The sequence below is a fragment of the Chiloscyllium plagiosum genome, chromosome 10, assembly GCF_004010195.1.
Source record: "Chiloscyllium plagiosum isolate BGI_BamShark_2017 chromosome 10, ASM401019v2, whole genome shotgun sequence".
NCBI classification, from domain to species: domain Eukaryota; kingdom Metazoa; phylum Chordata; class Chondrichthyes; order Orectolobiformes; family Hemiscylliidae; genus Chiloscyllium; species Chiloscyllium plagiosum.
The window spans coordinates 11,490,891-11,504,757 of record NC_057719.1 but is presented as its reverse complement, the minus strand read 5'-3'; the positions used below and the strand labels follow the sequence as shown (position 1 = coordinate 11,504,757).

General features: G+C 39.4%; 1 protein-coding gene across 4 annotated transcripts in view; it reads right to left on the bottom strand.

The window, feature by feature from the left end:
• Positions 1-4,279: 4,279 nt before the first annotated feature.
• The window catches only part of alkbh1 (alkB homolog 1, histone H2A dioxygenase), a 51,065-nt gene continuing 41,477 nt past the window's right edge, over positions 4,280-13,867 (bottom strand). For 3 of the 4 annotated variants that reach the window (XM_043697038.1, XM_043697039.1, XM_043697040.1), the window contains 5 exons: positions 11,463-11,553; positions 11,147-11,366; positions 8,712-8,875; positions 7,996-8,189; positions 4,280-5,683 (listed from right to left, as the gene is read on the bottom strand). In XM_043697038.1, coding sequence (XP_043552973.1) covers positions 5,239-5,683; positions 7,996-8,189; positions 8,712-8,875; positions 11,147-11,366; positions 11,463-11,553 — 1,114 coding nt within the window. In that variant the 3' untranslated portion in view covers positions 4,280-5,238. The remainder of the gene's footprint in view (positions 5,684-7,995; positions 8,190-8,711; positions 8,876-11,146; positions 11,367-11,462; positions 11,554-13,867) is intronic. The other variant, XM_043697041.1, reaches the window with a different exon arrangement.

Here is a 13,867-nt window from a genome sequence, read left to right as displayed (position 1 = left end):
TTGGGCATCCTGACCAATATTTATTCCTCATTCAACATTAGAAAGATCTGGTCATTATAACACTGCTCATGACAGTTTGGCTGTTCATAAATTAGCTACCATATTTCCTATGTTACATAAATGACTACACTTCAAAAGCTTTATGGACTGTAAATTACAGTGAAACAGCTGGTGGTCACAAAAAGTGCTAGATAATGCAAATCTTCCTCTTCATTTTTGTTTGTAATAGACTTGTGGGAACACTGCAGATCACTGCCTCCATTTTCAAAATTCTGAAATCATGAATTAAAAAACTATTATCTCTGAGCATTAGATAGAACGTACAGCACAGAAAAGCTACTCGACTCAACTAGTTCAGGGTGTCAATCCTCAAACTGAGCAACATGATGCTCCTTCAGAGCAAATGTGTTCTCTCTTCAATTGGAGTGCATTGAAGCCCAAACTGTAAAGAATATGTATAGGTTCCCAATTCCACATCATTTCTGGTATTGTTTACTAGCAATGTCTTATGCAATGCAAGGTTTTATGTTACAGCTGATAAAACAAGTTGTATTTATACAGCATTTTAAATGCATGTAAAATTGCAGAAGTGATCTCAGATTGTTGATATTTTTGGGCTATTAATCCAGTGGCCTGAACTAATGTTATGGAGGTGTGGGGTCAAACCTCTCCATGGCAATTAGCAGAATTTTAATAAATCTAGAATAAATAGATCATTTAAAAAAACACATTGTTCAGTAATGTCATTTAGGGATGGAAATCTACTGTCCTCACCACATTGGCCACACATGCCTTTTGACCCACAGCAATATACTCACTCTTAACTATCCTCTGAAAACGACAGAGTATGATCCTGAGTCTGGGGCTCATTCACTCAGTCTGCTTCCCTTTTTGTTTCTTTTTTTTTTAAATCTCCTATCGTGTTCTTTTTTCTTTTACTTACCTTTTGTTGAAGAGTTTCGTTGTGGTGACGGCATCAACAGTGAGTGAGTCCAGCATGGACTCGAAGCGAGCCCAGCACTTCTGCATGGACAAAGAGATCCTAGCGCCAACTCATGCTTGCTGCAACGAAGAGGAGTTTGGGTTCCCAGCGACATCTCTGTTGCGTTATGGAGATGGTGGGCTGGTTATATTGGCAGGATCTGTGAGCTGTGCCTGAAGCGGACTCATGGGGTGGAGTAGAGTTTGGGCTAGTGTGATACTTGGTGGCATCGGTGGTGGCTTCATTGGTGAGATCAAGCAAGGACTCATAGTAGCAGTGTGTTGATGGAGGTGAGATGGCACCAAAGAGTAGCAACTTTTGTTCCAGTGATGGTGACACAGCAAAGGTGACTCCTGGCTGACCACTGGGCCTATGGTGGAGCACTACACAAGAAGGACTGTAAAGTTGAGCACTATTTCTTTATTTTTCTGCCTTTGTGTACTTTTCTTTTGTTTACGGTGGTGGTTTTCTGTTTTTAAGATGGTGCCGTAGAGTGGCGACACTGTACGACACAACTGCATATTTTGTAGCAAAATATGTGTGGCAACAAATAAATACATAAAGTAACAGAATCTCAGGAGTGTTATAGCACATAGGTGGCCATTCAGCATACTGTACTTGCGCCAGCTCTCCAGATGAGCATCATGACTTGAGTTTTACTTTTCTGCCTTCTCCCCTGTCTCTTGCACATTCATTTATTAAACAGAAACATTCATTGCCTTCTTGAATGCCTCAACTGAACCAGCCTCTACCATTCCTGTTCCTTTTATGAGATGGCAGAGTTTCTCCCTATTTACTCTATCCAGCTCCTCATAATTTTTAAATTAGTATTAGATCTCCTCTAACAACTCCAGCCTCTCCACCTATACTCATAACTGAGGTTTCTCATCCCTGGAACTATCCTTGGAAATCTCTTCTGCACTGTCTGCAATGCATTTGCATCCCACCTATAGTGTGACAGCCAGAACTGTATACAATATTCAAGCTGAGGTCAATAAAGCCCAGGAAACTGCATGCTTTAACTACCCTACACCTGTCCTACCACCTTCAATCCCCTTTAAAATTGTACTTATTATTCTGCCCACGATCCTTCTCTCAAAATGGATCACCTCATACTTCATTGTATTGAACCACATCTGATCTGCCCTCTCCACCAACTTGTCTATGCCATTTTACAGTCCCACATTGTCATTGTCACAGTTTACAGTGCTTCAAATTTTTGTATCATTTGCACAGTGATCAAACAAGGCACTCAGTTATATCAAACATTACAGAAAAGTTGGATTCCTAAGGAATACGGCAGTCCAAGAGGTGGCTCATCACCAACTTTTCATGGGCATTTAGGGGTGGACAATGAATGCAGGTCTTGTCAATGACACTCCCATTCCATGAACAATCACAAAAACCCATGGTACTTCACCGCAGCATTATCAAACAAAATGTATAATGAGCTACATACAGGTGACTTTAAAGTTAGTCTAAGTAATGGGTTTTAAGAATCTCAAACACAAACTTTGGGAGAGAATTCCAGAACTGCTGTCTTTCTATGTCAGCTGAAAAGGGTTAAAACTGTAGCAGGTAAAGTCCCGTTTTTGCAGTTATTTCAGAACTTAAGATTAAAGCGCAATTTAAAGAAATATCTTGAAAGGAAATTAACAGAAAGAGTTATACACAAACTAATGCGTGACAGCAAGACAGTGAAAATGTAAAAGAGGATGCAAAGGAGGGAGCCAGAGGGCTTGAGAGAGTGTGCAAGAAAGCAAAAGAGGGAGGGAGTGTGAAAGAGCTAGAGAGAAGACTGAAAAAGAGCAAGAGAGTCGGAGAAAAAAAACAGAATTGGCAGATTACATCATATCTATAGTTCTCAAGGTGCAGCAATGAAAATACATCGAGCTCGACTGCAAACCCAATAAACTACCGATGGTAGAAGCACAGCCCCTGAACTACAAATTGTAAAGAGCAATAAAAATTGAATTATGCCACTCTCTGTGCTCTACACTTAAAAATCCAACACTTTCCCAAAACTATATTTCACTCTCTTCCATAACCAAGAATGAATTAGAGTCATAAAGCTGTACAGCATAGAAACAGACCCTTGGACTAACACGCCCACATATTCCAAATTAGTTAGTCCCATTTGGCAGCATTTGGCCCATTGTACCAGCCTCACCACTTCCTCTGGCAGCTCTGTAAAAAAGTTGCCTTTAGGTACTTCTTAAATCTTTTCCCCTTTCACCTTAAACCTATGTTCTCTAGGATTACCCTGCCCTGGGGAAAAGACCCTGGCTATTCGTTCCAGTTACATTGCTTGATGTTGCTGGAAGAGCAGGAATTGAAAATGGAACTTCAATCCAGGATTGCAATCCTGCATAAAAACCAACTTTTTCCTAGCTACCATTAATTTTGAAGGGTCACCAGACCCGAAACATTAGCTTTGAATTCTCTCTACAGATGCTTCCAGATCTGCCGAGTTTTTCCAGTAATTTCTGATTTTGTTTCTGATTTCCAGCATTCACAGTTCTTTTGATTTTTTTTCTCCACCCAATAGATTTTTGTTAGTCAAAGGTTTTAATAAGGGAGGAAAGTTAATTCTGTTGCCTTTTTATATGCACAGATTTAGTACTCATTTGCCATGGAACAAACAACACTACTCCTATTGATGGGTAGAAGTCTTTTTGGAAGAGCATTCCTGAAAAGGACACATAAACGATTCAGATCACCATTAACATTACCCCTGGGTTATGCAATTTTTATCAGCTGATGAAGGACAGTGTATGTAAACTCTATTGGCAGCAAGGTGCACAGACTGCTTAAGATATCATTCGTCAGAACACAAGGAGGAATCTGCCACAGATCCACAGCAGTAGCATTTACCTCTAAGACTGGTCTTATGTTCCTTAAAGCTAACCACTGCCAGTATGTATGCCTTAGAATCTGTGTTAGAAAATAGTTATCTATTACACAAGATTAGTCCCTATACATCACTCCTTTGGAGACAAAACTGAAATGAGCTGATTTAAGCAGATTGAAACAAAAACCAAACTAAAGTTTAACAATTAATGAAATTCTTTTCACCTTATGGTAAAGCTATTATCGTTTATTAAGAACAGATAGAGGATAAGCTAATCCTCATTTTGGTTTCCTCTGTGCCTTTGGTTTCCTCTTTAATTTTCCATATATTTTCTATATTTATAAGAAACTCTCTGACTAGTGCTGGGAATTTAGATACATGATCAGTGATCAATTCTGTCATGACACTTAGCATTTAAAATATTTCAGACAACACAGAAACCAACATTAATATATAAATACTTTTTATTATTGATGATATGTAAAACTGGAACCCCTACCAGGTCCAATTATCTTGTAGCAGATGCTCATTATTTATCAAAGTTACCACCTGTTACAGAAGCGTTTCCCTTTGAAAGTAGGCAACAATTATTAGAGCCTTTTTCTATGCTACATCCCAGCATCACAGAACAAGACTGCTATAAGTGAGGGTTGCATAGATGTATTCATATATTTTACCAACTTAACATTGTTACAATTTTTTTGTGTTGATTTAGCTTTGTTTCAATAATTGGCCCAAAGCCAACTTTTGAAGGCACAACTAATTAAACATGAGCATTAAATGAGGTAAGGGGTCAACATAGAATGCCTTTTCCTTTTTGATCTTTTTAAATACAGTGCACACTGACAGAAGAATTTGTGAACTTTCAACTCAATCTTAAGAGGGCAACAAACATCTGCTCTAAGTCCGGGACCAAATGGTCACAAAGATGGCTGAAGTAAAAAGTAGAAATGTCAAGGTGACAGTTAAAAGACATTACTTGAAGGCTAAGGAAACATGTATGATGGCTTATATTGTGCTGAATCTATGCTATGTTTGTCACTTGACAAGACACTGCATTCAACATAGCACTTGCATTCCATTCTCCTGCATCTCATTGCAATTTGCAAACATCAGCTTTGATGCAAGAGCCAAGAAAACTGCCGTTGACAGGATGATTGCTTAAAGTGGGCAAGGTTGAGGAGAATACTGGCATTGGCAGGGAGAACTGGCACTGGTTGGCAGACCTGCAAACACTGAATTGATGGGGAGACCCTTATTACTTCCGCAAGAATTTTCTGAAGTGGCTAAAGAATGAGCAGAAATTTTACAATGCGTACATAGCAAACTGATGCAACTCTGCCTCCATGGATCCTCCAGTGTACAAAACTAGCACTTTACCATCCCTCCAGAAGGATTAGAAAAATTACAGAGACTTTGCCACTTCTTCATTGATCAGTTTCTGTCGTTTATGTTGGTTCTCTTTGGAATCTTGATGATAAGAATACAACTTGGAATCTGCTTTCTTTTCAGTGTCTGACTCAAATGGAAAGCTCTGTCCAACTCCCAGGACCTGCCGCACAGTCACGTTCACCCTAGAGTTCTGTAGGTATTTCATGCAGATTTCCCAGTCACCTTCGCCACTTTGTCGATAGTTTGTGTCATCTGAACAGCTGTTTCTAGTCGTTGTCTGCTCTAAACAACTGGGGATTGCTTTTCCTTCCAGATTGGGAACAACTCGGGGAACTGCATGATACAACAGGCGACTCCTGCCTGACATGATCACGATGTCACCACTGTGAATGAACATGGGAAGGGGTGGGTCCTGTCTCTTCAGACCCCCAAGTAAAAACACAGCTGACTGGCCAAAACTAGAAGAATGGGAGAGAAAAGGAACACTTCAGATTAGACATTTCAACTATTTTCACCTTATTTTCTCCCCTTTTTTTAAAAGAAATAACCATTTGATAATGCTGTGATTTCACAGGCACTGATTATACTTTGTACATCATCCTAAAACCATTCTTCAAACCTGACTGCCTATGCATTATTCCATTGTCCTCACCAAGTAAGTAGTGCCATTTGACACAGGCACTAACCAGTTCAGCACTGCCCAAGGACCTGAGCTGGAAACTAAATAAATAACGTAGTTTTGCATGAGAAGTTTATGGAGGATGGGTGCTGGCAATAATTGACTCTGGAGGCCACAGAGATGTATGAGAGCACCAGCGGTAGGTGGGATAAGACAGTGTAGAAGTGGGCTATGTTGCAGAGATGGAAATAAATGATCTTTGTGATAGAAGACAGTACAAGATCTGAAACTCTTAGGCCCTCAGTCAGCTTGTGATCAATTTGGTCTAGTTCAACACAATGGCTGGGAGAGTGGGGAATTGAGCATTAAGTGGTTATGGAGTAACATTAAACACAAATCAATTTACCCAAATAGTTTAACTTATTGATTTCCATTCACCACTCAGAAACATGATTGTGATTTTGAAATTAAAAACACATTTATATACCATAGCATTTCCACATTAAGTACATTTAGATTTTAGTCACTTGTGATGTATTCAGGACAACAGTACGTTTTTGACTGCATTATTCAATCTGGCTTCTTACTTTAATGAACTGCAATGTCTGTGCTATTCTTTGGTTATATCTATTCCATAAATGTTGCTCTATATGAGAATCCCAGAGGGTGATAATGCAAATCTTAGAGCAGCAACACTGTAGTGGAATTCATGGTCTTGCCCAAAATATCTCTGAGAGTCTAGATTAGAGTGGTGCTGGAAAAGCACAGCAGTTCAGGCAGCATCTGAGGAGCAGTAAAATCGATGTTTCAGCCAAAAACCCTTCATCAGGAATTCCTCGGGTGCTGCCTGAACTGCTGTGCTTTTCCAGCACCACTCTAATCTAGACTCTAGTTTCCAGCATCTGCAGTCATTGTTTTACCAAAATATCTCTCAGAAAACACCCACAGAAAGTGCATCTCACCAAAAACATATGAAACGTATGCACTAGATTCACTGTAAAGTAATTTTGGATTGGCTTTTGCCTCTCTGTTAAGAACTGTGCAATACTCAGAGAGATGCAAGTTATGAAGTTTACAAATAAAAGATTAATGTGTTGCAAATTGCTACAATTTATTACTTTTATTGATTTTCTCAGTGTCTACTCGCTCCACCACTTCCCTTCAGCCTATCAAGGCCAAATACTTTCAAGCATCACAGATATTACTGAGAAAAAGATCAAACTGTCAGTACAGCTACAGTTATAGTTTGTACAAAATAATTCTCCCTCTAGATGCCAAGTATGTCTTAGCTGAGATGAAGTGTACAGGCACTTGAGCTTTAACAAAGCTTCTTCTGCCCAGCCCAAGTCCTCATCCACTTCATAGTGTTATAGTGTAATGTCATTGGACTGGTAATCCAAAGGGCCAGACTGCAGTGAAATTTTAATTCAATAAAATCTGGAATTAAAAGCTAGTCCAACAGCAACCATGTAACCATTCTAGTGCGTCGGAAAAACTATATGTTCATTAATGTCAATTAGCAATGGAAATTTTGCTGAATGTATCTAGTGTGCCTACACATCTAGACCTTAATGTGGTTAACTCTTAGATGCCCTCTGAAATGGTCCCAACAGTTCAAAGGCCACTAAAGATGGACCATAAATGCCCATGTGCCAAGCAAAATTAAAAAAAAACTGGCAGCCACATTTCACAGATTATAACAGAAACTTCATATCAAAAGAACACATATTTTCTGTCAAGTGCTTTGGGTCATCGAGATTGTGAAGGACAATAGATGAATCAAATTTGCTCTTTGAAAGACTTAACCCATTAGTTCTAGTTCTCTGACTTTTCATCACAGCCCTGTAATTTTTTTTCTCCTTCAGTATTATATCCAAATCCCGTCTGAAAATCATTATTAAACCTGCTTCCACCACCCTTTCAGTCACTGCATTCTGAATTACAACTCACTATGTAAACAAATATGCTTCTAGTTCCATTATCAATTACTTTAAATCATGGACATCACATTACTGACCCGTTTTGCCAATGGAAATACTAGCAAACAGTAATTCTTCCCACTGACTGCAATCATCTGTACGTATATTATTTAAAAGGAACTACCCACCTCCACATTCCAAAATGTGTGTCGTGTTGTTAAATTTTCTTTACCTGAATGATAATAGGGGTTTGGAGTAATCCAATTCGGATTCATCCACATGAATACCCAGTGAGGAGTCAAAATGGTAATAATTCAGTATTCCAGCTTCTGCCTTAAATTGTTGGAAGCCACATGCTGCTGCCACTTGCTCAGACAGGTAAGCAAGATCTGTGGGAAATGCTGTATAGTGATCGGGTGAATATTTCTGCAAACAAAAAGTATGCAAAGATACATTATACACATAGCAAAAACCAGCTTAAAGGTAAGAGCACGAACACCAACTGGTCAAATAAATCGAATCATTAAATATTTTAGATTTAAAAAGAAATAAACTATCATACATTCATTACAAGTTTTGTATTTTCTCACCTTTGGCTTATGTTTGAACAGTATTTTAATGACTAAGAAGGGTCATGGGTCATCTCCATGAACAAGTTGATGGAAGCAATGAATACTTTATTTTGGGATGCAATTCAGCCCATTTTGCCTTTACCAGCTACATGGAAGTATATCCGACGGAATCATATTTCCTCATTCTGTGCAAATTTTTATTTTTCTATTATATTTTCAATTCCCTTTTGAAAATACTATTGAATCATTCTGTCATATTTGATTGTGGCACAAAATTAGGAATTCTGAAATATTAGTTCAGGAAGAAATAGTGATAGACTTGAAGCCACTTTGATGTGTGATTTAGAGACTTTGGCATTCCCACAAGATTACTGACCTGGTCTTTCTTCTCGTGAGAGACTGAGAGGAGTAGATGTTGTCGAAATAAACTTAATGAGTTGCTGCAATGCATCTTGTAGATCATACACGCAGCAGCCATTCTGGAAGCCAATGGCGAAAAGCATTCTGTTCTGCTTAATGCTGACATCTGTGGTGGTATGGCTAAATGTACCCGACAAGCGGTTAGTATTAAATCATACTCATGATCCAAGCTTCATAGGCCATGTACTTAAAGCCTTTCTACCAATTATCTCCTACAGTAATAATCACAGCATTAGCACGATTGATCCATTTATGTTGCTGGCCAATGGTTACTACCAACTCATTAATGGTGAGAATACTACATTCCATTTGTCAGCCCAATCCAGTCCAGATTTCATTTAGTTCAGTTTTGGCAGTTTCAGGATTTTATAAGAGTTGAACACTTTGGAATAGTCAGCAAATCCTCCTGATCTTACGGTCTGGGGAAGGGGAGGTCATTAAACACTTTTATGATGAGTTGGATCAAAGGGTCTGTTTCTGTGCTGTACATTTCTATGACTTTATGATCCCAGCTGGCGTTACTACTGGGCAAATCAGCTCTTGGAATGAAATCCGTCCTAGCAGATCATATTTTGTTTTATTTATTGTGGTGGTCTTTTACTGAAACATTAGCACACAAGTCTCCAGTTTAGTTTTTAAAACAATAAAACATACCATTAATTACACAAAAGAAATAAATAAAAATAAAACAACCAAGCTATTTATATATAATAGTTTGAAATATTTCAAACGCCTGGCAAAAATCACTCCATAACATCAACAGCGTCACTTTACAGGTAATCAGTATTCAGAGAAATTTTCCTTTACTATTCAAACTTCTTCTTAGTTTCTGTCCTGGGAACCGTGAACCCTTTTCCTTGAATGCTTATGCAACCGAGGTTTTGGCTTTCTCAGCTTTGAATAACCATTGCAAGTTTCGTACCAAACACTCTGTATTGGAATTCCAATACACGTTTTCACAGAGGTAGCCTACTTCCTTAACAGCTCCAAGCTATCTCCTTTCCTAGGAGAAACTATACTTGCATCTGAATCCCAGTCAGGTCACCTTAAAACCGAACTCAAAAGCATCTGGAGCAAATTGTTAAAACTTCCTTGTCTTAGATTCTGGTAATGGCTCAATTTTTTCCTTGTCCTGTTGTAAATCCCCATAGTAACAATTAACTTCCATTAACACTCCAAGAGGCTTTGAGTATCGCCTGCTCGCTGACACATGCCGGCTTAATGTCATGGTTTCAAGAAAGACAGACTTAATTAACTTTAAACTCCTTCACCAAAATAAACCTATACCTCATATGCTAAAAAAAATTTTAAAAATGAGTTCCATTATGGGAAAAAGTACATTTTCAGTACCAAAGAAGATATTCAACAGAATTAAGAGTTATCATTCGCTCAAATATCAAATCTTAAATATTGCTGAAAAAACACATATTTTACATTTTGCACTCCTTGGGATAATTTGCAAGAACACCAATGAAAGGGAAACTAACATTTATACTGTTAGAGAGGAGGGTGTGGATTGATGGTCAAATGGACTCTGTTAGAGATGTTGCCGTGGAGAATGTACCAGTTAATGATGACAGACAGTTAATTGCCAAGTTTTATTTAAATTCTAAACCAGGCAGATTGTATTTGATTGGTCAAGACATTGCCCTGAGAAATTAACCACAGAAATATCTATTTTATGGAGATGGAACAAGCTCATGTCGTACAAATGTCCATCCCATTTGCAAAGAATAGGGCCCTGTGTATTAATATACTGTATATGTTCCAATATATAATACATTACCCTTGAAAGATCAAGCTTGAGCTACTTCTGCCATATTTAATTGTAACGAGTGGTTAAGTGATACAACTTAGCGCTTTTCTGATGCTTTAATGCAAAATATTTCTATGAACTACCAGGCTATTGAAGCTGACAGTCTCAGAATCATTATTGCCACAGTTTGGGCAATGATCTTCCATCTGGCCTTTCTTGTTGACTCATGATTAAGGCACTGAACAGTGGAGTTACACGGATGATGGTTGATCCCAAGACTGAATGGTGTGTAAGGTGTTTGACATCCTCGGCTGAGGTAGGTAAATGCTTAAAGCAGTAGGTTTGTTACGTGGCTTTAAAAGCCTTGGGTTTAAGGAGGTAAAAAATGAGGAGGAAAGAAAAATTACCAATGTTTCCTTTTGATTCATTATCTAGCTGACTTCTACTGAGTTCAGGCTGGGCTTGGGCTGAGCTCTAACTTCTCTGTAAGGGATACTCAATCTCAGTTCTGTCATATCCGAGTTACAGGAGAATGCCAAGCATCAGTGATTATTGTAATGGGGTGTAAACAATAGGAAAGAAAGAATGTGAGAAACAAAAAAAAAATGAGAATCGTTCAAGAAAACGCTAATCACCTTTTGTTTCTGTATGTCTCTTGTACATCTCTTCCAATCTACAGTATTTGGAATATAGGCTTAGATTTTCAGCTTTGTTGCAATAATTCGGCATCATGCTGGTGCTTATGGCTGCGTAGATTAGACATGTTTCTGAACTTTTGAGGCAAGTTAGTCCAAAGTTGGTAGGAAGTTGAACACTTGTCCAACCTCCCAACAGTTTGAGGTACAAAGGCACAGGCTGCATTCACAAAATGGAACCTGATTAAAAAAGGAGTAGTGGGGAGGAATCCTTTCTTTTCCTTAAAATGCTTTTGTAGTCATAAAGAAAAGTTACCTTAGTCTCCCAGTTGTAATGATATCCTAGGGTAACCCACCGTAGCTTCTCCAGCAAGCTTTTAATCTCTCTTTTACCAGGGGACTTCAGTCTGGAAAACATTGTAAATTTGATTATAATATGCACTTCATTTTTCACCCCATGGCAACTACATTCTCGGCTTTATCTAGGAGGGTCACTGGTTCAATTATACAGTATCAGGACCCTGTGGTTTGGACAAGGATGGAGTAGAAACTCACTAAAACTTTCCAGGACGATGTAACTTGCTCGATTTGCACTCAACCAACACCTTAATCATTCGTTCCCTTGGCTAGCAGAGAATTATGGCAGCAATGTATGCCACCTACAAGTCATACTGCAGAAACTCACCATGGCTTCTTCAAAGGAAAGTCCCAAACCCTCCTGACCTCGACACCTATAAAGAGATGGGTAGCAGGAGAGTGCAAACACCACCACCTCCAAGTTGCACACTATCCTGACTTAAAAGAAAATTGCTGTTCCTTCATCCTCACTAGGTAAAAGTCCTGGAACTTCCCATCTAACAGCACTGTTGGAATACCTTCACGGCACAGAATGCAAAATTCAAGGTGTCCCACTACCATCTTTTCAATGGCAAATAGGGATTGATAATAAAGGCTAGTCTTGCCAATGACATCCATAATCTGTGAATTAATAAAGTAAATACAATTTTGGTTGAAATGCTAAAATACACATCCACAACTGTGTCCAGTACAATGTAGTATTCTAATGTTGACATTCATTGTCATTGTCAGCAATCACTCAATAATGAGCATGAATATCCACATAGGAAATTCTGTGTCACTGGCCATGAGTTCTGTGGGTTCATATGTGGCTGATCAGCCCAATCCTAGAACTGCATCTCTGACTGGATATTTGGCAGCTGTTTTCAGGTGGTGGCCTCAAGATCCTTTATTTGGTTAGTTTTCCATATTTCCTGTTGCCAATAGGCGTTAAAGAATTGTGCCCCTTCATAAAGAAAGTTACTCCACGTCAATTTCTTTAGAACAAGGCAACCCTTGCGTTGACATCTAGACATCAGCCAATTATTAGATTAGATTACTTACAGTGTGGAAACAGGCCCTTCGGCCCAACAAGTCCACCCGACCTGCCGAAGCACAACCCACCCAGACCCATTCCCCTACATTTACCCCTGCCCCTAACACTATAGGCAATTTAGCATGGCCAATTCACCGAACCTGCACATTCTTGGACTGTGGGAGGAAACCGGAGCACCCGGAGGAAACCCAGGCAGACATGGGGAGAATGTGCAAACTCCAGTCAGTCGCCTGAGGCAGGAATTGAACCTGGGTTTCTGGCGCTGTGAGGCAGCAGTGCTAACTGCTATGTTGCATCTTTTGAGGGAAGCCTTCACGGAGCCTTTTAAACACTACTTTTGTCCTCCTAACTTGTATATATTATTTAAGGATTAGTCCTGATTGCTGCCTGCCTTTCACAGCATAGTGATTGTAACAAGGTCAGCAAGGTGGACCTCATAGAATGTGAGTTTCCTGATTAGGGCTGTTAATCTTGTCCAATCAGGGAGCCCTGGCTGACAGATAAATAACAGAAGTTCAGATACCCTGTTCACTCTGTGAGCTGGCTCTGATGGAGTCAAATCAATATCAAGGATTCTCTACATGCAAATAATGGGTGACAGGTTACCAGCCTCTGTGGACTTATTTAACACACTTTAAAAAACACAAAATAGTTTTATTCTACCTGAAAAGCTCAATTTCAATTACAGTGGAATCCTGAATACTATTAAGGAGGATTATAGAAGAATGTTTATAGCCAAATAAAACCAGTTTATTCACCAAATAGAGTCGTAGAGATGTACAGCATGGAAACAGACCCTTCGGTCCAACCCGTCCATGCCGATCAGTTATCCCAAACCAATCTAGTCCCACTGCCAGCACCCGGCCCATATCCCTCCAAACCCTTCCTATCATATACGTATCCAAATGCCTCTTAAATGTGTCAATTGTACCAGCCTCCACCACATCCGCTGGCAGCTCATTCCATACATGTACAACCCTCTGCGTGAAAAAGTTGCCCCTTAGGTCTCTTTTATATCTTTCCCCTCTCACCCTAAATCTATGCTGTCCAGTTCTGGACTCCCCGACCCCGGGGAAAAGACTTTGTCTATTTATCCTATCCATGTCCCTCATAATTTTGTAAACCTCTATAAGGTCACCCCTCAGCCTCCGAAGCTCCAGGGAAAACAGCCTCAGCCTGTTCAGCCTCTCCCTGTAGCTCAGATTTTCCAACCCTGGCAACATCCTTGGAAATCTTTTTTGAACTCTTTCAAGTTTCACAACATCTTTCCGATGAGAAGGAGATCAGAATTGCACGCAATATTCCAACAGTGGCCTAACCAATGTCCT